General features: G+C 39.0%; 2 protein-coding genes across 2 annotated transcripts in view; one reads left to right on the top strand and one right to left on the bottom strand.

Moving 5' to 3' along the window:
• LOC111147353 (basic leucine zipper and W2 domains 2) overlaps positions 1 to 6197 on the bottom strand; it is a 61113-nt gene extending 54916 nt beyond the window's left edge. The window contains exon 1 of the mRNA XM_022503355.1: positions 6061 to 6197. The gene's annotated coding sequence lies outside the window, so the exon portion shown is untranslated. The remainder of the gene's footprint in view (positions 1 to 6060) is intronic.
• A 377-nt stretch (positions 6198 to 6574) lies between these two features.
• Positions 6575 to 26284, top strand: part of LOC111147389 (ankyrin repeat and MYND domain containing 2) — a 35833-nt gene continuing 16123 nt past the window's right edge. Inside the window, exons 1-4 of the mRNA XM_022503391.1 lie at positions 6575 to 6837; positions 12214 to 12278; positions 18227 to 18365; positions 20232 to 20330. Coding sequence (XP_022359099.1) covers positions 6771 to 6837; positions 12214 to 12278; positions 18227 to 18365; positions 20232 to 20330 — 370 coding nt within the window. The 5' untranslated portion in view covers positions 6575 to 6770. The remainder of the gene's footprint in view (positions 6838 to 12213; positions 12279 to 18226; positions 18366 to 20231; positions 20331 to 26284) is intronic.

Here is a 26284-nt window from a genome sequence, read left to right as displayed (position 1 = left end):
CATTGATCATAACAGATTCCTATTAACATATCAATTCTGGGCTATAATTACTAGAATTGTATCTTTTATGATTCTCTCTTTTAAAAATAATTTTTATCTTGGGGCGCCTGGGTGGCTCAGTACATTAAATGTCTGCCTTCAGCTCAGGTTATGATCTCAGGGTCCTGAAATCGAACTACGGGTCCGGCTCCCTGCTCTGCTTCTGCACCTCCCTATTGCTTCTGCTTGCTCTCTCTCACTCTCTCTCTCAAATAAATAGACTGTCTAAAAAAATAATTTTTATCTTCCCAAATTAAGGAAGACAGGTGTATAGCAAATGCTAACACCAATACAATTTTATATTGAAATGTTTTATCAACTGGCCTATAATTGTGTTTTTCCCAAATGTAAACAGAATTGGCCCTAAAAATAACAATTTGTTTTTATACAACATTTCACAGTACAGAGTATTCTCAAGCATCCTCAAAGTCACCCTGTAAGTTTGGTGAGCACCTCTATTGTATATATACGAAGAAACTGAAAGCAAGGGAGATTGCTTTGGAAAATACATCTCACCCAGAAGCTGGAGCCATGGTCTTCTCCCTCTAATTCCCAAGACTCTAGTTGTGCTTGGCCGACTCCCAGAGACCATCCATAATCATTTCCTACCACATTAGAAGAGGCTACTTAATGGGCCTGCTTTACTCCAAGATCAACAGACCAGGAAGAGGGTGATCAATGCAGTTTAAAGGGCTGCTTTGTCTTCCAGGTTTAACACAATCGCACTGTAGACAATCAAATGACAAGTGACAAAACCACGAATTTTCTAGCCTAAATGTATTAATTGGTAATGAAAAGGGAATACTAACTTCTTCCTTCTGATGCAGAAGCAGCTTTCTATTTTTAATTATTGGAATAGGTCTGTTATACTCAGATAAGAGGCATTGGCCTAGAGTTTTAAATTCCACAGCAATACAGTTTATATAAATATGAGATGAAGCTGGAGATAAACTAATGTGTGCTTCAGCAACACCTGGCAGTGGTATAGACTGGCTACCTTGTCCTCAGACTTGTGAAGACTTCATTCTGAAGCTTAAGTAAATCTTCAAAAATCCTACAAAGTCTAGGAAGACATGTTAAAAATGATACAAGCAATTTCCATGTTGGCCTTGGGAAACATTAACATTTAAAAAGTCCAAAACATAAGAAACAAACATCAGGAAACCTTAAGTTACAAAGTTGTTAAGAATCCAAGAAGTAAATGTGAAAATAAGCATGCCGTTAAGCAAACCCTGAGTAAGAATCTTGCAGGCACAAGTTCTGAGTCTGGCCCTTCTCTTCTTTCTTTAACATACTTGTCCTTACAATGCTAATATTGCTCACAAGAGTTTTGGTACTTCATTTTTGGGAAATGGTTTATGAGACATAGAGGAAAACCAGTATCTCCACTTGATTCACATCTTGGTTTTTTTCAGTTAAATTAAATATATTTGTACCCTTTGTTCAGACTTGTCTGCAAATTACTTTGTCATTTTTCAAAAAAGATGAAAATTAGCTTCCAGGGAGATATTCATAAGCCTGGGACACAAGCACTGAGCAATGCCACCTACCTTTCAGTTTTGTGGAGAAGCTAAAATGTGATATGAACAGTTTATGGAAATGCGTTGTTCACAAGATAGTCCTTTGCAGATTTGAGGTGCAACTGTTTTAACATTAAATGAATAATTGCATAAGCTAAACTCTGAGCGTAGAGAAAGAACGTTTGTATTCCTAGTATTTCTTCTGCTTTGTTAAACAACAATTTTTAGAGGCTGTAATACTTCCAAACTCTCCTTTTAAAATCTTCATTATGGAAAATTTGAAACATACACAAAAGTAGAGAGTATAATGAAGTCCATGTATTCATCATCCGGCTTCAAGTGTTAACAAGTCAATTTCCTTATTAATACTCTTAAACTCACTGTTTGTCCCCCATGGTCCCAGAATTATATTGAAGCAAATCTCAGATGCCATACAATTCCCTCCTTAAATAATTCCGTATATATCTCTAAAAGACAAGGAGGGATCTTTAAAAACACATATATATATCTACAATAGTTTTTTTTTTTCAAATGTAAAAGAAAATAAAGTTCCGTGATAGCATCAAATATTCTCTCAGTCAAAAAAATGTACCTAAGAAAAGAAAATCAAATGTCAAGGAAACATTACCCAGAAAGATACAATGCTCAAAAACAAGTTCTTCCCCTGCAACAAAAAGGAAACAGCAGTCTCTAAAAGCAGAGAGTTGGAGGTCTGGAGATTTAATGGGGGAAATCCAGGAATGGTATGCAAAATCTGTAACATGTGCGTATCAACACTTTTTTTTCTTGGTTGACAGGATTCATCAATCAGAATGTCAAGAACCTTGAGAGCAAAACATTTCAAGACCTTCTGCCCTTGATTATGGCTGTGTGTGCTCAGTGCCACATCACTACAAATTGCCAGGAAGGATTACTCGAGTACAGAAACAAATCCACCTAAAATAACTTAGAGATCAAACTCAATTCAAATCAGCAAGCACGGAGTACATACGAGGTGCCAGACGCTGGGATATGATTTTGAGAAGCCATGAGGTGCCAGACGCTGGGATATGATTTTGAGAAACAAGGGTAAGTTAGTCCTAGTTAATTCAGAGTTGAGAAGGAGATGGGGTCAAACAGGTTAATAAGAACTATAATAGAATGTCATGAAAAGGTACCTGCTTTGGGTATTTTCATGGGGAGCCAGATGAAGAAGCAATGATTGGGATGGAGAGGCCTTAGGGCGCCTAAGAAGGTAGGAGAGACTTAGGGCATGCCAATAATGGTACCAGTGACTCCCGTTTCAAGATTTTACTCATCCCCCTCAAACATAAGAAGAAATGTGTTTGCTAGCATCCGTAATGCCCTCACTGGATAAGGTGGGAGAGGTGATCATGAAAATAAGTGGTATTCTGAAAGCTAAGCAGTCCATCAGATCTGAGGAGGAGACAGGAGACTTAGTGGTGAAGGAAGGGAGGGCATTCCAGGAAGAGAAAAACAGGAACAACGGGGTGGAAATTACTGGCATGTGAGGGAACCAGCAGTGTGGTGACCTTAGAGTGTGTGGGAGGGGCTCGCTGACTGGAAATGCAGGCTGGGACCAGAAGTTGGAGCCTTCCAAGCAAGAACTGGACCTCTGTTCTGTGGCCAGTGGAAAGCTATTGACATGTTTTAAGTGAATCAATTCTGTCTTTACAGAGTATGTCTCCTTCTTGGGTGGATGATGGGTGCTCCAGGTTTATTGAACTGGTGGCATCTTTAATTAGCTGCATGGGGTGAGATGAGAGAGAAGCAGGCTACTTAGGAATCCTCAGCAATGGGCCAGGAGGGGAGGAGACATAAAAATTTCAGACATTTCAGAAACATTATTTTTAAAAAGGTGACAAAAGAAACAGAAGAGAGACCAAAGCATCATGCAAATTTTATTATGCAGTGTGGAACAGTGTGTTTGTATGCTCCAAGTTCTGTCAAAAAGTGGGAATATACATATAAGCTATAAACACATAAAATATCTCAAGAAGGATAGGAGAGAAACAGATAACCAATGACTGCAGGGCAACCCAGGAGAAAAGACAGGGAAAGGAGGTAGGAAAGAGACTTTTGTATCTCTGGCATGCTGAAATCACATGAATATGTTATCTATTAGCTAGTTGAAAGAATATATAATTTCCCCCTTACTACCAGCCACATAGGTGGAAAACAGTAAAAAGAGAAAAGGTTTGGGAGACAGATCTGGGTTCCAGTTCTGGCTCTGACCCTTCCTAACTGTGGGGCAGTGGGCAAATTTATTAAGTTCTTTTAGTTTCTGTCCTCTTATTTGCCACAACAGAGATTACACTGGCTACCTCAGGTCATTATAACATGGTTAAATTTAATACCATAGAAAGCATCTGTTAGAATATCTGGCACAAATTAAATACTCCGTAAGTGGGTGGTAGCTATTTTATTACCAATAAAACCTCTTTGACATGAATAAATTCTTAGTACAAGAAAAGTTCCTTGATCAAGTTTAAGGTATGCTCATTACTTAATCTGATTCTTACATTAGGTATTTACCCTGTACAAAATGATTAATGTAATCCATCTGATGAATGCTATCCATTACACATCTGTTTCTAGGAATTTAAACAACTTATTATTTAATCTGCATTTCCTCACAGATGTTAGTTTTTGTCTTTAAATGGCACTGACCAAATTTACTGAGGTCATGTATTCAGAAGACTAAATACCAACCATAGGCCAATAAGTACCAAGAAAATAGGCAATAAGCTGCTATCCTCGAGGAACTAACAACTTCAGTGAGACAAACAGGTGTGACCTTCAAGTAACCATGGCCCCAATCTGGCATAGTAGATGGAAATACTGGCAGTGAAGTACCCAATTCTGGACACACATCCACCGTAAGATGTTCAGTCACATGCTAGGAGGTTACTCAGCAAGCATTTTCTTAGGTTTGTGTGTTTCTTCTGCATGATACTGTGTTTTAAATCAATTGTAACTGTGGCAGTAACAGCATTTTAAGTGTTACAAAAGATGGGTCACTCTCAAAAGCCTTACTACTTGTTGTTTGAACAAGGCACATCATTATTAAATGCATCATCAAACAACAGTTTCTTTGTTATACATTGAGATGAATAATTACAAAGTATTTTCATGTGAGATATTCTGGCTCAGATCTGCCCCAGCCTGTAAAGATGAAGCCTTAAAAAGAAAACAGCTGGAGTTTAGAAAAGATTTTGTTAAATGCAGGAAATAATTATGAACATCTTCCAGGATTTCAGAAGTGTTGGTGAATGTTTAAGGAAAAAAAGGAAGAAAGAAAGATGAAAGAGAGAAAGAGAGAAAGAAAGAAAGAAAGAAAGAAATGGAAGGCATGAGGCCAGAAGAAAATGCATTTCATTTCACATAGGGCACTGTGGGGAGAAAGTGGGTGGTGGGGATGCTTAACAAAAAAGTCTAGACGATTATTCAAATATTTCTCTTTGAAGTAGATGGGTCTAGGAAGAAAAATCAATAGTAGTCCATAGAGAAACAACAGTAACACATAAACACTAATTTCTAAAGAAGCTTTCATTGAGGCCGTAAATATGTTAAGGATGCGCGCCCTGGAGGAATGACCGACTTCATATTAGCCAGCAAGTCTTGCTTCTGAGCCACAGGAGGGTACACACTTGTATTTACCCCCTAGCTACCCACGGTGTTAGCTCAAAGCTCGAGGCAACATATTACAGTTGAATGAAGGTTGGATTAAGAGGCTAATCTAAGGCTATATATAGACAGCAACACCAATTTAATCTCCGCCCCCATCCCCTCCCCTCCCTATTTCCATAAATCTCAAGATCTGAGTTACAAAGAGACTGGGAACTCTAGCAGAGCAGAGGCCCTTCCTTCCCCCTTCCCTCCAGGCCATCTCTCATAAACGAAGTATTAGTTTAAGTGTAAATTGCTTCCAAACATCCTTAACAGGCACCATAGGGCGATCAGATCCGGTTTTCTTCTCCGGCTTCCACAGACGCCAGAGGAGATGACAAGTAGTGTGTGTGTTTTGGACCGGGTTGGGGGGGTGGCGGTCGAGGCTTGCCAAAAGAGAACTACCTTCTTCAGAGACTATTCTCATGATGCGCTCAGCTCTCTCGCACCGGGGAGCTCTCCTCCCCATCCCACCCCTAGCCCAAAGCCCCAGCCCCGGCCTCTGGGGAGCCGCATCTGGCGGTGCCACGCACGAGACGACAGGCACCCGCCGCTTCCCACCGCGTGGCCCGCCCCCGCCGGCTCGCTGTCCCGGGGTCTCCCCGGGCGGCCAAATGTGGCAAGTGGCGACTCTTCCATCTGGGGTACTGACACGGTATATGCGATGGTAGTGGGGAGAGCAGGCTTCCCCACCGGGGGACAGGAAGCCGCCCCAGGAGGCACATGCTTCCTGCCCGCCAGCTCCGGCCCGGATGGAAGCCCCCAGCCGGGCGGCGGCCGAGCTTCCCGCAGCTTTCCAGGTCTCCCCTGTCCCACCTGGGTTGCTTCTCACCTGTCCGAGGAGGTAGCGGCGACGCGCGAGGCTGCAGGCTGCGGCGATTCCGGCAGCGGCGGTGGCACCCGCGGCAGTGGAAGCGGCAGACAATGGAGGAGTGAAGGACAGACACATTGACATCGACCCACAGAGCCCGGCGCAGCCCCGCCTCCCGCGTAGCCCCGCCTCCCAGCCCGCCCCCGGCCCGGGCTGCGCCACTCCTAGGGAAACGATGGGGGCTTCTAGAGGCAGCCAAGGATCTCTGCACGCGTCGAGCAGCCGTGGACGGACCCAGAACTTCTGAAAAGAGAATTTAAATATTGCCTGTGTCTAAATATTGAAAAGAGCTGCATGGGGGTGTGGAGAACGTGGAAGAGGACTTTAATTCCCCCCTTTGATTTTCTCCATTGGGTTTTTCCTTGCCAGGCTGCTCCAATGGGAGTCTCTCGCTGCCGCCTCCTGTAGCTCCTCCTCCCGGCCTGGCCAATGACGCGCGGGCGGGCGGTGACTGTCGCTGGGTTTGCAGCGACAGACCTCCCGGCTCGCCCGAGCTCGCCAGCTGCTCGCCAGTCTGCGGGAGGGAGGAGAGAATTCGAACGCTTCCGCGCTTGGCTACTCAGCGTCCTGGTCTCGAGTTGCCCCACTGCGGTTGGCATTCCTAACACACATACATAGTTTCTTTTTAATACCGCCAAAGAAACAGAATCATCTTCAAGCTGGCGGGAGCAATGGTTCATATAACGAAAGGCGAGCTGACCCAGGAAGAAAAGGAGCTGCTAGAAGTCATCGGGAAAGGTATGGGTGCTGGGCTGCAACGGGGCGCTGCCTGCTTGGTCTGGGGGCGTGGCGGAGCCCTGGAGGCGCCGCTGGCCCCGCTGACCCTCCGCAGAGGTTTTGCGAGGTTGGTGGCCTCGCACCAGGAAATAGCATTTCCCTCGGTAGTCTGGGACCGGTTGCGGGGGCGGAGAGGAGGGGAGCAAGAAGCAGTGCTGGGACAAGAGCCGAGGTTGCAGGGGTTCGTCTCCCAAACCAGCTTTGGGAAAGATACACATATGCAGGCCCCAGCTCAGGTTATAATGAGCGACCTCTGCGTGTGGGTCCCACGATGCGCATTCTTCAAAACTCTCAACTTGCTTTTGATCACCGTCAGTCTTGGCGACGGTGGCCTCAGGTTCTTAGAAGGGTGTCTAAAGAGCCCTTTCGACTTCCGGAGGCCGAAAGATCTGGATCCCATAGTTGTCCCCGCCCCCGCCTGGGGGTGGAGGGAACTCATAAGGAGAAGGGTTCTTTATAAGGACACAGAACTAGGTCTGTAATTTGCCACATGGAGGGTTCTGCGCCCGGGCCTCCCCGGCTTTTTTCCAGAAGCCCCCCGCCTCCGCAGGAACCCTCAGAGAAGCGAAGAGGTGGCTAGGCGTCCACAGCCTTCGGCGCACTTAGCACGGCTTGATCTTCTCCCCGCGCTCTTCAGCTCCTTCCCTTCCACTCTCCCAACGCCTATCCCACTTCCGCCTCTTCGGGTGTTGGGCAGGGAAATGTAGGCCTCCGGGACGAGCCAGAAGCCATGTTTCTCCTTCAGTCCCCGAGTGGATGTCCCATAGGAGTTCCCTGCTGAGTCCTGTTACCTGGCAGGTGCCAAGCGCGTGACTACGTGGCTTCTCCTGCACATTCACCGCTCCGGGATGGGCATGGGGGACTGTGGACAGAGTTAAGGTGGTTGGTTTACGGTCCGGGGTGAGATAGCCTCATCTGTCCTGGAATGGCACAGAGGCATTATCGCAGCATAAGGGCTTCCCAGTTTCCAGTCCTCTTTCTTTGAAGCAGTCAGGCTCAAATCTGCACCGGCAGATTTATTCTTCATACTGACAGGGAAGTCTAAATGTAAAAGAGAAAAAAAGTCGGGTTTGAACCCAACAAGTGCTGATGAGCTGAGCCCACCTCATCTGATCTCAACAATTTTAAGTCAGTCACAGCTACATTTATCATAAGTCTTCTTTGCCTAGAACTCTGGGACATGGACTTGGTGCTTTTGTTGTTTGTTCTGCAAAGTTCTGGCCGAACTTTTTGGCAAGGCAGTCTTTTGTTCTTCCCATCTCTGGGTAATTTCTCCTTTCCCTCTTTGGTTCTGGGATTCAGTTCAGCGAACATGTGAGCCCCAGCTATGTGCCAGGTACTGTGCTGGGAGAAGGAAACAGGATCCACTCAGAATCCACCAGGAATGGACATTCTGCTTTTAAACAGTCCAGAGCTATCAGTTTTTCAAATTATAAACAATTGAGCAGTTTTATAAAGTGGGTTTTTGGAAGAGATGGGGGGGATCCTTGGATATTTCCTTAGGTATACACCAGTTTTTATTTTAAAAATCATATAAAAGAGAATTAATGTCAAATTTAGTCTGGTTAGTGCTGTGGTATTTCTGGGTCCACATTGTACATCAAGTTGCATTCGTGCTGAGAGTGTGGTTCACCAATTTCGTTGGCCCAAGCCATGAGAAAACAACTTAGATGGACTCAGTCTGTGATATAGTCTTGTCAATTGAAGGTCCTTGGGACATCACTGTACTCTCAAAGAAAAATAATGGGAGATGTGAGAAAATAATAAACTAGTCAGCCTTTATTGAATGTTGGTATGAGCCAGGCATAATTATTAGCACTTTACATGTGTTGATACATTTGATCTTGATGAGCTAGGAATTATTTTTAAGCAACAGCATGATGAGAGACTACATGAGGTGGTTCACCATGCAGGTCTAATTTGGAATCCTACCACGATCATGTGCTGGTGATGTGGCCTTGGGCAAGTTACTGTCCTGAGCTTTTCCTTGGTACTGACTTCATAACATTGTTGGGAGGATCAAATGAGTTAGTGTCTGTAAAGCATTGAAAGTGCTATTTGTCTTGTCTGTTACTATGGTAATAAAGTGATCTCCAATTTATAGACGCAGAAATTGAGGAGCTGAGAAGTTAGATAACTTGTCCAGTGTCACACAGGAAGTAAGTGGCAAAGCAGAAATCTCATTTGGCTTATAGTCCTAGAAATACAGTGGACTTGAAAACTAATTAAACAGGGTCTCCTGGGTGGTTCAGACAGTTAAGCATCTGCCCTCAGCTCACATCATGATCCCAGAGTTCTGGGATCGAATCCCACATCGGGCTCTCTGCTCAGCAGGAAGCCTGCTTCTCCCTCTCCCTCTGCCTGGCAATACGCCTACTTGTGATCTCTTTCTTTCTATTAAATAAGTAAGTACAATCTTAAAAAAAAAAAAGAAAGAAAGAAAACAAACTAAAGAAAAAGTGAAACCAGAACCATAGCTGTCCATACCATATTCACTTCTAGAGGCAATTTAATATCAGCAACAACAGTATCATCTATCAAGTTAAATTCACTTTAATTTTAAATGTTACTGATTTTGTAGTTTTGTGTACATTTGATTTCTGAAATATTTTTTGGTTTAGAGTTGGATGAAGGTCCTAAGCAAAGTTTGTGTTTATACTTAAAAGAAATATATTTTTTTAAGTAGGTGGATAGAGTTCCTAATTTTTCCCCCCATTGATAAATTTCTCAACTTTGGGAGGTACTAGATCAGTCAGCACTAGTACTTGGAACTGACAATAAATTTTCATTCAAGTGTGACCTGTCATTTTGGCCAATCCAAAATAAACTCAGCATATGACTGAGTATCTCTCTTTGGCCAGTCAGCACCCTTCGGAAGTTAAGTAGACTGTGAGTGAGACTTAACAATTTAGAGAATACTGCACATTGCTCCTGGACACTTTTAGAACAATTTCTTCTTCAGGTGACTTCACATGCTAGGTAGCTTACAGATTGTATATTTGTTAGAAATGCCTAGAAGTTCCAGATAAAACTGAGAAGCTCTTACATATATACCATTCATATCGTAGTTAATGATGGCATCCATTTGATGACATTTAAGAACAGAAAATTGGAATCACTGAAGCACATCCAGTGGGCTTATATTACGTGTACATTGACCCATTCTCCTAAGTTCTGATATCTTTTTTCTTGAGCACTGAGGAAGCACTATTTCAAAATAAATTAAACTTTCCTTAAGGGTATAAACCAGAAGATCTTCCATTACTTGTTTAGTACCTGAAATCTCTGGGATTGTGAATTAATGAGAAAGCAATGAATTTGTTACTTCTTTTTTCATTATTTACTTAATGAAAAATTATGAAACGGGCTTGGACAATAAGGTTTATTTTACCAACAAATTGCAGTAAAAAGCATGATAAGTGGTACATATTTTAAGTGTATTCTAAACTTCTATAATTTTCTAGTGAATGTCATTAATTTAGGAATTAAATTAATTAATTAGAAAAATAAAATTAGAAATCATCACAAGTTTTTCTTCTTTGGGTATTTTGCTCATCTATTTTCCAAAATCTGGAAGCCCAAACAGTTGGAGAAAAAAATTTCATCCTGGTCCCTGCATTTTAAAAAGTAAACTGGAATTCAGTGGTATATGTGTTCATCCCTCATCTTTATTTACTTATATTGAATTGCTTCCTGACAAGACAGATTTAACTTAGACTGTTGGCCATTGGGCTAAACACTTTATAGAATTATCGACCTATTTTCTTGCGTGAGCCCAATGTTTGTGATTGTAATCCCCACCCTCCCGTAACATGGAGCGTGCTTTGACATGCTCACAGTCCCTCTAGTATTCTCCCTTTCCTGCATAAACATCTCCTAATCAGATGGAAAATCACTTCATTCATTTCTCACTGGATAATGGAAATCAGCCAAAGCATCTTCCTGAAGTGAAATTGGGTTGCCAGAGTTTTTGTTCTATTTTAATTCCTTTCTAAAGATGTTGGAGAAAGTCTCTGTTGAGAAGGCCAGGGATGGATAATGTTCCATGTAGAACTTGCTCACATGCTTGAGGGCTTTCCCCCATTCATCCTGTAGTCCTTCAGCCAGTGATACTAACTGCCCTCCAGTGGAGTAGAGGGTCAGAAAAATGCACTATTTACATGATAGCTGCTGTCAGAATCCAAGGACTTGTAGATCATTCACTTGACACATTTCCCCAGCAGAGCTATTTCTCTGTCAATCTAGGAGATATTTCTCTGTCCGTTCCCTGTTCATGTGAGGCAACCAGATGACTTGCCTAAGGAGCAGGTCAGGAGAGAGAAGCATGCTAATCTTTATTCTGCATTCCACATTTAACCTGGAAAACTAGCAGAAGTTAGCACATTCTTAAACTGTAATTTTCAGTTGAAGGAGAGAAAAAACTCCCAGTTGTGGGATATTCCTATTCTTTTATGTCCTTGTGAAGAAGAGGCTTGTCTCATTCTTTCTTCCTGAGAACATTCAATTTCATTGTTCTTTTCCCCATCAAACCAGAAATTTTATGGCAGAACGAGTAGCTGACTATTATTAACGATGATAATAGCAACATTCTTGCAACTACTTGCTTATGTCAGTATGCCTCACAGAAGACTGGAAAAACTTGACAGTTGTGGCCCAATTATAGCTTATTTCCAAATTTACAAAGGGCTAACCTTCGGGTTTATGTTAGAGGACATTCAGTATGACAGTCTGAGTACTGACCATAGGCACTTTTCTATGGAACCGGGCTACAAAGAAATGTTTATCTAAGCATTTCTAAACCAAGAATTCTATTATAAGTATGCTGCCATCAAGTCACAGGGCTTGGTGATGACAGAGTATAGAAATCCTGACTGTATTTTGAACTCCAATTATTACATGGACTGGAACTTAAGCTTTAGATTGTGGGTTGGACTAGATGCCCTTTAAGATTTCAGTAGTAAGAGTCTCATGCTTTGTGGTTATTGTATCACTGCCAAAAGGAAAATATGGCCAATTTAATATACTCTAAGGTCAGTGGAAGTAAAAACAAGATGGAGCTATTTTAGTTTCTATAAATCTGTTCTTCTGTCTAATTACTCGGTAGAAAAAATGCTGTTATGTTGATGCTTTATTTCTTAACAGTCTAACCAGACTAGTTTTAGTTTTACATATAACCCTTTAACATTTGTTTTCGTGATGTTAGATTTTTTCTGTTGTAATAATAACCTTATTTTTCATTTCCTTCCTTCTTTCCTTCTTTTCTTCCTTTCTCCCTCCTTCCCTCCCTCCCTCCCTCCTTCCCTTCCTTCCTTCCTTCCTTATTTTTCTTTTTTAAAGGTACGGTCCAAGAAGCTGGAACACTATTAGCCAGTAAGAATGTCCGCGTCAACTGTTTGGATGAGGTAAGATTTAAAAAGTTGAATAAAGTAAAAAAAAAAAAAAAAAGTTGAATAAAGTGCTTTACTTTTTATAAGAGTGGATAATATCTAAAATGTAATATTCACAGTTGTTTGCTAGCATTTGTGCTTAAGTTATACTAATCTCTAAGCCAAAGGTGAGCAGACAGGTTACAAAGACAAGCAAGCATGTAAAAACATGTTTAATTTTGTTAGTCAAATAAGTCCAAATTAAACCACATCATGTCATTTCTTATAAAGAGTGAGAAACACTGGACTTCTCTGTACTAATGAATTAGGTGTAAATTGACATCACACACTGGAGAAAATTTTAGAGTATGTGTCATTTTTAAATATGCATACTTCTGATACAGCAGTTCTACTTCTAGGGTAAAGCTAACCAAACCTAAACTCAACTTCCTAGAATAATTGCTCTTCAAAATAACTTTCTGCATTGATGGTGGTGTCTCTCCTGGCCGGTCCGATATCGGCCATTAACTAAGTGTGGCTAGTGTCTTCTTTATTTTATAGTGTGTCTCTAGCGCTAGAAAGTTAACTGAACATCACTTGCTCATGCAAAAGAGGAAGGGGTTTTACTGACCCTCTACTCAGAAATAGGTACCAAAATTAACATCAGGCAAAATAAAGTTTAAAGCAAAAAATTAAAAAAAAATTTTAAAAATGACTTTCTCATAGATTAAATTAATAATTAATAACCTACCAAGAATATTGTAGCTTTAAGCCTTCACTTATAAGCTTATAAGCTTTGAAGTACATAAAGAAAAAGAGAATTCAAAGGAGAAATTTGTAAGACCACAGTAACGCCTTTAAGAAACCACCAGATTAAATAGCAAAAAAGTAATTTAGGGAACAGAAAATTTGGGTAACTAATTGACAGTCAATGCACTGTGTGTAACATGGACAAAAATAGTACATTGTCTTTTACATGGAACACTGATAAAAATTAGTCTATGTATTATACTATTTTATAAAGGCAATTTTAGCTAATTTCAAAGAAATTCACCTAATGCAGTAGAATACACTGAAAATATACAAAAATATGATCAAAATAATAAAATGACCTGAAATTTTTATTTTAATTCTAAGTAATTCTTGGGTTAAAGAAGGACTAGAGGTAGAAATTGTCTGCAATTTAGAACTGAAAGCAAACTTATCAAAAGTTCCTGTTTATCAAAAGCTGGATTATATGGCCAAAGTGATAGAGAAAATTTTGCAGCATTTATTATTATACTTTCAATCTGTGTGATGTGAGCTTTTAACTCGAAATTTTTAATAAAGCTTAGGCTATACTCAGAGAGCAAAGGAAATGAACCAGTGAACATGAACGTTTGGAAAAGCCATCAGGCACAAGCAACAAAAGGAAAACTGAAAACTAAAATTTTTATGCTTCACAGTATGACATGAAAAAAGTGAAAAGATAATCCACAGATTGGTTTTACAAATCACATCTGATAAGGGACTTATAACTGGAAGCTATTACAAACTTCTACAACTCAATAATAAAAAGACAAATAACACATTAAAAAATGGGCAAAGATTCTGACTAGATACTGCTCCAAAAAGGTATTCAGATGACCCATATGCACATGAAAAAGTGCTGAATATTAGCTACGAGGTTAACTGCAGTGAGGTACCACCTCACACTCCCTGGGATGGCTATAAAGACAATGAAAATGAAAAGCAAATGGAAAAATGCTCAATATTAGCTGCCCTCAACACTCAGCGGGGCACCTGCTTCTCCCTCTCCCCCTCCCTCTCCCACTGCCTGCTACTCCGCCTGCTTGTGCGCACGCTCTCTCTCTCTCTCTCTCTCTCTGTCAAATAAATAAATAAAATTCAAAACAAAACAAAAAAACCTTAGAAGAATGGGGATCAAGCCAAGGAGATACCTGGAGATCCTGGGGACAGTTTTGGCTTCCTTGATATTCCTTGAAGGCAATACTTCTCTCACCCAGAGTTTCACACTTGCATTCTCTTTCCCTGGAGGATTCTTCCACCGGTCATTTAAATCCTTTGTGTAGGGCGCCTGGGTGGCTCAGTGGGTTAAGCCGCTGCCTTCGGCTCAGGTCATGATCTCAGGGTCCTGGGATCGAGCCCCGCATTGGGCTCTCTGCTCAGCAGGGAGCCTGCTTCCTCCTCCCTCTCTACCTGCCTCTCTGCCTGCTTGTGATCTCTCTCTGTCAAATAAATAAATAAAATCTTTTAAAAAATAAATAAATAAATAAATCCTTTGTGTAGCCACTCCCTTTAGGAAAGGATTTGTCCAAAAGCCACCTGCCTAGAGGGACATTTCTTAACTCTCCTTTTTCAACTAATAATTTCTTCTTGCTCTCTGCCATTCTGTTTCCCTCTTATTTGATGTTCTTTCTCTAGAGCACTTGTACCACCAGCCCTGTAGCCACAACTAAAATTTAAATGTCAGGGACTTAGCCTGGAGGGGTATGGAATTAGTTCATTGCTACCCACAGCGCATAAACCTGTGTCGGACATATATTAGGCACTCAGGAAATATTTACTGAATGAATGAAAGCTTTAGGTAATGATAGAGAATTGTAACATAATAGGCTAATATTGATAAATTCTTGGATTTAAGAATCATGGGAGAGAAGCTTCAGTTCTTTTTACGGTCATTAATATCTAAAGAATTTTAGCTGCTTGTTTTTCACGCAGTTCAGTTAAGCAGACTTCTTCCAAAGTTGCCTTTGGGAAATGACAAGGAAGTTTGGAATTTTACTCTTGATGTTTCAGTGATTCGAAGATGCCATAGATTTTAAGACTCACCCAGATTTCAGAAATAGTAAAAAAAAGGAAGGGGGTGGAGATTGGTGATAATTTGTAAGATTCTAGTATTTGTGAAGTACACCTCAGTTTCAGAGATGTTAAAATGTAACTGATGAATTACGTGTAACACTGATAACATTTTATGAAACCTTATTTCCGCTTTCGTGATTTGAGTTGGGATGGACATTAGGTATTATTTTTTTCTAACTGATAATAGCTTGTTCCATTTTTATAACTAGAAGATGATATTTTTAATTTAATTTATTTTGAACATTGGCATATTCTCTTCTATAGCTAGTAGATTGATAGTATTTTAAATTATCCAATTCCTTTTCTTGATATTTTATACTGGAATACATAAAAATACTAGAAAGACTAGAAAATTTGTAGGATGGTAGCTGCTTTATATCTGTTTGGAACATCAAACAGATATAAATTATTATTAATGTCACTTCCTTTTTTTCTTGCCCATTGAGAGGTTTCCATAAATAACAGTCTGTACTATAGTCTGTAGTCTGTACTATAGTCTGTACTATAACTCAGTACTATATACTCAGATAGTAAAAATTACATTCAAAATTTGTAATTCTTTTTGTTCTTATGATTCAAAATTGAACTAAGAAAGTGTATGAGATATCCTCTTACTTGGAAAGCTTCTATACATTTCATAATACACATTATGTTGTATACCTGAAATTAATATAACATTGTATATCAATTATACCTCAGTAAAAAAAAAAGAAAAGAAAAGCTTAATATAAATTATCAGTTAGCACATGTTTGGCTTCTGTTACCCAGGATCAACCAGCCCAGCACTGACACCTGATATGGGAAAAAGATACACTGCTTTATAGACATGACAAAGATAACAAGTTCAGAAATTGTACAGAAAATGATATGATTGGGTTTGCTCATTGCCCCTTTAAAAAGCTCTCATGGATTGCCTCTGAAAAACCAGTCCCTGTTAAGACTGCTGGTAAATAAGAAAGAGCAAAAAGAAAGAAAATTTAAAAAAAAAGAAAAGAGGAAACAGGATCAGGAACCAAGGAGGCAGGCAGATTAAATGGACAAAAGTGATCAACACAGAGGACAATTAAAACACAAGCAGACATAAGCAGCTGAGGACACTTCGCAATGTAACCTCCCCAAATTTTGCACATCTTCTTTGTTTTTAAGCATCTTTTCTCATTGTGTTGAATGCTGCTTTAGATTTTTTTTATATATAGAACAGTATATATATGTCCTATATTATATTTATGTGTCCTATATTATGTCCTATATAATACATGTCCTATATTATATATAGGACAGTATTATAGTGTCAGACTTATTCATTCAGTCTTTCCTTGTAGGATGGGGTTGCTGTGTGGTTGACTGCCCATCTGCCTGTACTGTGTCCTTCCCCACCTCACAGGTTAATGCGAGCTTCTTATGTCCAGATTATAGCATCCTTTGGGGGCTATCACCCTAGTCATGTTCTGAATACATTTTTGCCGCATTCAAAAGGTAATAACTGTATAGTTCATTCCCACTTGCTCAAAGCTGTGTGTGTATGTGTGTGTGTATGTATGTATGTGTGTGTGTATGTGTAATGAGATCCTGATTACCCGCACCTTCCTGAGCCACTCCCAACCTTGAAATACCTCATACTTGTAGATACTCCCAACAAAGGAAGTCTTAACATTATAATCTTATCAATGTTTTATTACTCTCAAGAAACAATGATGACTCCTACTGAGATGTCTTCTGGAGAGCCTCTTGAAAGGTCCCAGCCTTCCTATAATTCTCGCATCAGTAACACTTCAAGAATATTGGTTGGGCGCCTGGATGACTGAGTCAGTTAAGTGTCTGCCTTCTGCTCAGTCCTCGTATCCCTGGGGCATCAGGCTCCATGCTCTGCTTGGAGTCTGCTTCTCCCTCTGCCTGCTGCTCCCCCTGCTTGTGTTCTCTCTTACTCTCTCTCTCTGACAAATAAGTAAAATCTAAAAAAAAAAAAAAAATACTGCTAGCTTCTGTTCATATAATAGTGTGGGATCATAAAGAACAATTCAAAGCATGTTAGCATACGGAGGTTTAAGAGATTGTGTTTTGGAGAGGTTTTTATCAAAAACAGCTTTGAAATGCCAGCATTTATAGCTTATCCTGGTTTACTTGAGAACAACTTGTTCATTTATCTACCAAATAGTATCAGATTCCCAGAACAAATAAAGCTGGATGTTTCACTGGATATGCACAAAGCATATGGAGACTAAACAGTGGAGTGTAAATACTACCAGCCATTTCTCGGTATTTATATATTCAGTCATGTATGTGATGAAATCATACATATTCAAAATGTACATGTGGTTTGGGGATCATTATTTTTAAATGATACCATGGAAATAGACATTTGCTGCATCTTGTTTTTCTCATTGTCAGTAATTCGTGGAAATCCCTCCAGTTCTCTAGATACAGATGCGTTCCTGTCAGTAGCTTCATGGCATTCCATGTTGTGGATATAACATACTCCATTCAGCTTTCTCTTTGATAGGCATTCTAATTGTTTTGAGTTTGTTTATTTGTTTTTTAAAATATTTCTGCATTCAGGCGCCTGGGTGGCTCAGTGGGTTAAGCTTCTGCCTTCGGCTCGGGTCAAGGTCTTAGGGTCCTGGGATCAAGGCCCACATCGGGCTCTCTGCTCGCTGGGGAGCCTGCTTCCCCCTCTCTCTCTGCCTGCCTCTCTGCCTACTTGTGATCTCTCTCTCTCTCCGTCAAATAAATAAATAAAATCTTAAAAAAAAAATTTCTGCATTCATATTTTTTGGCTCATTTGTTTTCCTAGGAACTAAGTGTGTGTGATAGAGATGAGAGCCCAGATGATCTAGGTTTGGTACCTGCCTGGCCATTTTACTGCTTATGTGAGGGTGAGCAAGTCTTCTCTGAATCTGTCTGCTAAACTATTAAAAAAAAAAAAAATTAGGTAACAAAACCATCATTTTTCCTCAGCAGTTTATGGAAGAGCCAAGTGAGGATATCAACATAAAGTACATTACAAATTATAAAGATGAATTTATTAATTCATGTTTCTTTTATGTTTTTGAATAATTGCAGGAATTGTTCATAGGGGAAGAGGCAAATAAGTAAAATTAATACTTTTTTCCTTTCTGTTGAAGAATGGAATGACTCCTCTAATGCATGCAGCCTATAAAGGGAAACTTGATATGTGCAAATTACTTTTACGACATGGAGCTGATGTAAATTGTCATCAACATGAGCACGGATACACAGCCCTCATGTTTGCTGCGCTTTCTGGTGAAGTTTTGGCATTTATTCTAATATATTATTATTAGTCATCCCTACAAATTTGTTATAAGTACATGCATACTTTTAAATTAAATGCTTTTTCATTATAGTAATTTTAAGATCGGTTCTTATAGAAAAGGTAGGAATTGGTTTTTGAAGTTATAACGTATGAAATATAGTTAATTTGGTAATATGTTTCTTTACTTATTTAAATCACTTAATTGTACTGACAGTCTATTTTGTGTAGAGTTAAGAAGTTGGATCGTTTTTCTTTCAGGTTAGTTCTGTTGATGTTCTGTATCTTTGTACTGTGAAGTAATCTGAGAACTTTGTTGTTCTCTTGAGAAAATAGCTGCTATGATAGAGTTGTCTCTCTGTTTCACTGACATTTATGTACTGAATTCTGCTGATCCAGTTAGAAATTTACTCTTATTCATGTTGCTTATGATTTGTGAATAAAGACAACCAGGAAACATTTAAAATTAAGTGGAGTTATCCATAGTTGTAGTTTTTTTTTTTTTTTCTTAATAAACTGAGGATGTAATATAATATTCTCATACTTGAAAAGCAGTAATCTGTATTTTTATAAGCCTGGAACAGGAAAGCACGGAGGTGCTTAGATGGTCTAGCTCTGTAACGCGTATTAATGAGGGCATTTGCTATGAGCAACGGGCATTGTACGTAAGTGATGATTCACTGAATTCTACACCCGAAACTAACATTGTACTGTATGTCAACTAGCTGGAATTTAAATAAAAACTTGGGGGGATAAAAGGAAAGCATTTCTAAATATGATACATAAAATATATAATTAAAATAGGACAACATTGACCAATTTGATTATACATAATTTAAACATTTCCAAATATAGAATATACCATATAGAGAGTAAAATACAAATGCAAAACTAAGGAAAATATTTATTACATATCTCTCAGGGTCATATCACTATATATCAGGAGTTCTCAAAAATGATTTAGAAATAAGTGCTGCAATACAAAATTGGACCAAAATTGAACAGAAAACACAAGAAATAGAACTGGTTCATGAGGATATGAAATGCTTTCACCAATAAACAAAGAAATGCAGATTACAAGAATAAATGATCATTTGTCAGTTACCATATTGGCAGAGGTCAAGAAGGGAGCTAATGTCCCCAGCATTGGTGTAGGGATTTCTCTGAACCATTTTGGGATATGCATATCAGCCCAGCCTTGCTGGAAGTCAGCCTGGCAAAATGCAGCTAAAATATGCATAACTTTGATTCTTGCAGTGTTTTCCAGGAACTGTTCTGAGGAAATCATAGTTCAACCTTGCTAAAATTAATGGAAAATGCTGGTCACTGAGTATAATTTATAATAGCAAGTATCTGTGATGATTACATTAGTAATAGAATGCAAATAGAATAAAGGCAAATGGATGTTTAGAAAGAAGAGTATAGAAAGATAGACCATCACCTGTTAAATCATTATTCCAGGGCCTACAGGTGTGAGGGTTGGGATGGGTTGGTAGATACTAAGTGGAAACATGTTTTCATTTTCTCTCTCTTTATTGTTGATATTTTTTTGTTTTGACTTTATACTAAGAATTATCTGTCAAAAAATATATTTTGTTTCGTTAAAAAAAGTGATAATTCCTAATTCCATACTATTTTTTTATTGCCTGAAGGCATTTTACGCAAAATGAGGTTAATTTCTATGTGGATTTTTTTCCCATTTACTATAGTTACAGTTTATACTTCAGGAAAAAAAAAAATGAAAATATTCACAAGATAGAAACCTAAAATTAAATGGGGAAAAAGGGTCCAGATAAATTAGGAGATATTTGAATTGTGCTTCCCTTAGTATTAACTGACAGGTTCCTTTTTAACATCAGGTAACAAAGACATCACATGGGTAATGTTGGAAGCCGGAGCTGAGACAGATGTTGTCAACTCTGTGGGAAGAACCGCAGCTCAGATGGCAGCCTTTGTGGGTGAGTTTTTATGGCAGTTTTAAATTTAAGCTTTATCTGAAGTGTCCTCCATGAAAAAATGCATTTTGCTTCTCAGAATACAAACAGTGTCATGTGTGTTTGTTTATTTTTTATTTTTTTTAAAGATTTTATTTATTTATTTGTTAGAGAGAGAGAGAGCGCGCACTCAAGCAGGGGAGGGGCAGGCAGATGGAAAGGCAGGTTCCGCGATGAGCAGGGAGCCCGTTGCGGGTCTTCATCCTGGGACCCTGAGATCATGACCTGAGCTGAAAGCAGATCCTTAGCTGACTGAACCACCCAGGCATCCCTGTCATGTTTATTTTTAAAAATGCAAAATGTATACAGCTTACTAGGTTTTGTCTAACTTAGCGAACTATCTAGTAACGCTGTGGAGATAACGAGGCTGTTTTGAATTTCTGCTTTGTGAGATACCAAGAATAGTGGGGCCATTTGGGTTGTAGTTAAATGCTTTGAATGAATATATTTTATTTCTCTAAGGGAACTAGTTTACCCTAAAATCAAGAACATGACCTCTGAAGTCAGTAATCGTCAGTTGAAATTCTGGCTGTACCGCTCAGTACCAGGTTACTTAATCGTTCTGACCTTCAGTTTCCTCATTGTAACTTGGTTCATGGTTACTGAAAGGACTAAGTGAAATATTGATGTAGGGAGCTTTACAGGTAGCATGAAAGAGATGCCATCAGTCGCTGTTGCTAATAAAAATGTCAACAATGCAATTTCTTCCTAGAAAGGAACATTAATAATAATATAATATATAGCTGCCTCATTATCATCCTCATCAAGTACAGACATTTATTGTATCTGCCCAGTATTTCCTGGTGTATCAGTCTTGTTCCAGGACATAATAGGAAGGGTTTGGAAGAGAATGGCATGCCTATTTGGTCACTGGTATTTTGGTCCCACTGATGTGGCAGTTGAGAAGAGTCCAGAGATGGACAAGCAAATATATAGACATCTGATTTATTGGGAATGCAGCCGGTGGCCTTTTTGGAATCATTAAATAAATACTTAATGTTCATAGTCTAGATACCAAGCATCGCTCTAGTGGTGAGCGAGACAGAGGCTCTTCATGCTGTCACGGCAGTGAGAGGCTAACGGCAGAGACAAGCGTTGTGGAAGTATACCTCATGGGACATCTTAAGGGTTTCATAGAAATATATCAGAGAGAGGGATCTTTTATCCTACCCCAAGGGGGTTTCAAGAGAAATTACATTTAAGATGAAATATAGTGGGAATTAGTCTGTTAGTTTGATATTAGGAGGCAATGACTGTGTATTTTGTCAAAAGTTGTTATTGTCTCAAAACCACAAATAGTAGCTACCAATGATTAAGTCAGATAGTCACTGAGTCACTCTGTGACAGCTCTGTCAGAGCAGATATTCTCATTTTACCTCAATTTCAGGAGGATTTGAGAAAAGCGTGGCCTTGCAGTGTAAACTTAAGAGAATTACCATTTATCTCCTACCATTAGGGGCTCCCTGGTTCCCCCCAACTCACCTCTCAGTTAATGTTGAGGCTGTCAGTATAAGGGGAAAATAAGACTAATCCAGGATAATCTTGATTCTCATATTTTAATTCATGTCTGCTGCTAAATCATGACAAGATCACAGGCAAATCCCTTCCCTCCACAGACCTCCTGTTTTCTGATCTGTGCCATAAGGCCTGGCAGTTAGATCATAGGAAGTTCTGCTGAACTCTACAGGTTTTCATTTATGTCCCCAGTGTAGGAAAACAGAGGTCAGACAGAGATTCGGTAACTTTCCTCAGTTCCCAGGGCTAGAAGTGGAGGAGCCTGTTCTTTCAAAAATTAATACAGTGTTCTTTTCCTTAACGCTACTGTATCCATAAAAATCTAAGGTAGAAATTGTCCACCATCCCATCCTAAAATAAGAGAAACAAGAGGGATATTTTCATTCCATTTTAATCTATATAGAGTGACTTCATAGACAAAAATTAAACCCTTTTAGTCGACATTATATTTTCCATTATGGTCAGTCTTTTTAAAAAGTCATTGTCCCCTTTTATAGCCCGCGAGTGGAAAAGTTTATATAAATATGGGCACATGTGTACAAGATCATTATCTTTTAAAAAAGATTTTTATCTTTTAAAAAATATTTATCATACAAAGATATTCCTTGTGACTTGTTTCCTTTCCTGACCAGTATGCCGTGGAAGTCCCTCTCATCTCAGTAGGTCTAAATTCAGTTTCTCCAGCAGTTACCTAATATTCCATGATACAGGCACTCATAGTTCATTTAGCTCTCCCTATAAATAAATTTTACAGGTTTTTAAAAATATTTTATTTATTTATTTATTCAAGAGAGCACACATGATTGCGGGGGTGGGGGGGTGGCAGAGGAGCAGAGGGAGAGGGACAGACAGACCGCATTTGGAGCACAGAGCCTGACACAGGGCTCAATCCCATGACCTCAAACGGTAACCTGAGCCAAAATCGAGAGCTCGATGCCCAACTGATTGAGCCACCCATGTGCCCCTGTTGCATAATTTTTAAAAATCACTATAAATAATATACTGATCCTTGATCTTACATTTTTACATGGTACTGCTTTAATATGTATAAAACATATTCTCAGAAGTTAAATGGCTGAGACGCACGGTCTGTATTTTTAATTTTAGTCTAAGTCTAGATAGCTTTCCACAAGGGCATAGAAATTCACACTCCTGTGAACATCTTCTTCAGCACTGGGTGCTTTCACTCTTCTGTTTTTGCCAATCTGATAGTTGACAAGATGGTATATTGTGAATTTGCTTTTCCCTCATTATTCATGAAATTCAGCTGCTTCTTTTGTTACTTATCTATATTTTTCTTTTCTGTGGATGACTACTCATACTCATCATGTATTTTTCCTTTGGGTTGTCTTTTCTTACTGCTTTGAGGAGCTTTATGTATATTATGGATGCTGACATTTTGTCTATCACACGTGTTTCAGATACTCCTTATATATTTTTCTTTTGACTTTCTGGGAAATTTTGCCATAAAAACTTTATTTTTAAGTAATCATGGGTTTTTTGTTTGTTTGTTTGTTTGTTTTAAATACCTTCCATGGTTCTTGTCTTGCCAAAAGAGTTCTTCACTGTCAGTTAGCTAACTATTCTCCTAAATTTCCTTCAGATTTTTTTTTTACTTTTTTGTATTTTCATTTAATTTTTTTAGAGTTCATTTCCCCCTGGATATTTAGTTAGTTATGACAGCACCACTTACAAAGCCACTCAACATTTTCCTGCCGAAAGTGAAATACCAGTTTTGTTGTAAGTTAAATTCTCTTCTCTACTGGTATCTATTTCTGGACCCCATATTCTCTTCATGGGGCTGCTTGTCACTTTCTGTATTAATACCACGTTGTCTGATCACATTGACTTTAAAGCAAGTGTTCCCTTTACTTATTCTTCTTTCAATACATTCCTCCCTCCCCTCTTTCTTTGTTTGTTTTTTTTTTGTTTTTTGTTTGTTGATTCTTGTTGGATTTTCATTTAATGGTTATGTAATTCGTTGCAGAGACTGCATGGTATGCCTATATATTGCTTTTTGTTTCTTTTACTTATTTTTGGTCCTTTGGTCTTATCCATTAGATTCCCTCACAGCAGATCTTTCTTTTATATAAAACTACATTTTTTCCAGGTTTATTTCTAACTAGTTGGTAGTTATTGCCCATATTGTAAGAATTCCCACCACCACTTCCATGATGTCATTTCTAGCTGGTTACGGACAATAAGGAGAAAGTCATTGATTTGTTTTTTTGCTTGTCATTTTTACTAGAGTCTCCCCAGCTTTATAGCTATTCAATTTCATTTATTTTCTATTTGAATTAGCTCTAGGCTTCAAAGTAAGAAGAAATAGTAATAGTGAAAATTGGCATGTCTTTTTTTTCTATTTTTAATGGAAATATTTTTAGCTCTTCACTTTTTATAATATTGCTTTTGGTTTTACCATTGCTGAATGCCACTCTTTGTCTTGTTTCAGTTTTTAGTTCTACTTTTTCTGATAGTCCATTCATTTTGGATTTTTAGGTTTTTTGGGGTTTTTTTTCCAGATTTTATTTAAATTCAAGTTAATTAACATATAGTGTATTATTGGCTTCAGGGGTAGAATATAGTGATTCATCAGTTGCATATAGCACCTAGTGCTCATCACATCAAGGGCCCTCCTTAATGCCCATCACCCAATTACCCCATTCCCCCCCCACCTCCGGTCCAGCAACCCTCAGTTTGTTCCCTATAGTTTAGAGTCTCTTATTGTTTGTCTCCCTCTCTCTTTTAATCTTACTTTATTTTTCCTTCCTTTCTCCTATCTTCATCAGTTTTGTTTCTTAACTTCAACATATGAGTTAAATCATGTGCTATTTGTCTTTCTCTGACTGACTTATTTCACTTAGCATTAATACCCTCTCTGTCCATCCAGATCATTGCAAGTGGCAAGATTTCATTCTTTTTGGTGGCTGAGGAGTATTCCATTGTCTAGAATGGACCACATCTTCTCTATCCATTCAGCAGTCCATGGACATCTGGGCTCTTTCCATAGTTCGGCTATTGTGGACATTGCTGCTATAAACATTGGGGTGCATATGCCTGTTTGAATCACTATTTTTGTATCCTTTGGATAAATACCTAGTAGTGCAGCTGCTGGATGGTGGGACAGTTCTATTTTTAACTTTCTGAGGATCCTCCATGCTATTTCCCAGAGTGGCTGCACCAGTTTGCTATTATAGTCATTCTTGATTCCTTTTAGGGTTTTTGCATTTGTTAGTAATCTCTTTGGCACCTCTTTGTTCTCAATCTTTATTATTTCATTATATTAGGGTAACTACTGCTACATCTATATGTTTATAAACCCATGTACGTGTGCTGTGCTCTCTAACCCAAAATGATAGTCTCTGGCTTTTAACAGGTACTCAGCTTGTGCATATATATCATTACTGATAAACTTGATTGCATCCCTCTTTTCCTCACTATTTTTATTTTACTTTGTTTTACTTGGTGGTTGCTGGTTGTTTTTGCTTGTGCTTGTGTATAGTGTTGTGTGTGTGTGTGTGTGTGTGTTTCCTTAATGTGACTGGCCTGGTCATGTTAGAGTACATTTATTTCTTCTTTTATTAACTAGAAAGATCAAGAAAGTTTTCCCATTCCACTAATGCTTACTCTCCTATTCACAACACTCCCGATTAAACCCATATTTGCCAGTTAAAAGCAAGAATAAAACTATCCCCCGTGGCCCACCCGCAAGGCACTGGATTTGCCCATTTAACGGTTCCAACATGAGGAAATCCTTCCAGCTCACTTGTTTTTCCACATTCTCTGCCTCGTCAGACAACACGTCTTTCTTTTCCTCCTCCACCATTGCCACCATCCGTGGACTTGACTGAGAGGGTTCAGTATTTTTAGTACCAAAATGTTATTTGAATGTCATCCATCATGGGTTACTTCTCTTTGACTAATCCTCACAGTCAACAAGATAATTTCTCAGTCAAGTTGCCTCCACCCATTATTCAGATTAACCATCTCTGCCGCCAACAGTTGGTGTCTACTCCCCTTTTCTCCTCCCCCTTGCTCCATCTTCAGCTGTCTGTTTCCATTTAGATTTGGGTTACAGGACCTTCTCCCATGGTTTATAGGTTGGAAATGGTTTGAAATCCATGGTAACTGAAATTCTCGTTCTCCCTGAAATGTGAGTCGTACCAGAGCTGGTTTCACGGTTCTTGGATCCCCGTTCTGTTCCCTCAGTCATACACAGAAGTTACTTCACGCTTTTCTGTTGTGAAGTTACTTCACACTTCACACTTTGGAAATGAGAATTTATTTTCCCTTATAAACTTTCTGTATCTCATTCTGGAAGTATGTTTCAGTTTCAGTTTATCTTAGAAAATAAAAAATTTTACTAATATGTGATTAGTCGTGTATATGCTTGCTCTGAGTAA

This window comes from Enhydra lutris, unplaced genomic scaffold, assembly GCF_002288905.1.
Source record: "Enhydra lutris kenyoni isolate GAN:26980312 unplaced genomic scaffold, ASM228890v2 scaffoldscaffold16, whole genome shotgun sequence".
NCBI classification, from domain to species: Eukaryota; Metazoa; Chordata; class Mammalia; order Carnivora; family Mustelidae; genus Enhydra; species Enhydra lutris.
Note: the sequence above shows the minus strand (reverse complement) of the source record. Positions and strands in the feature narration are given on the sequence as shown.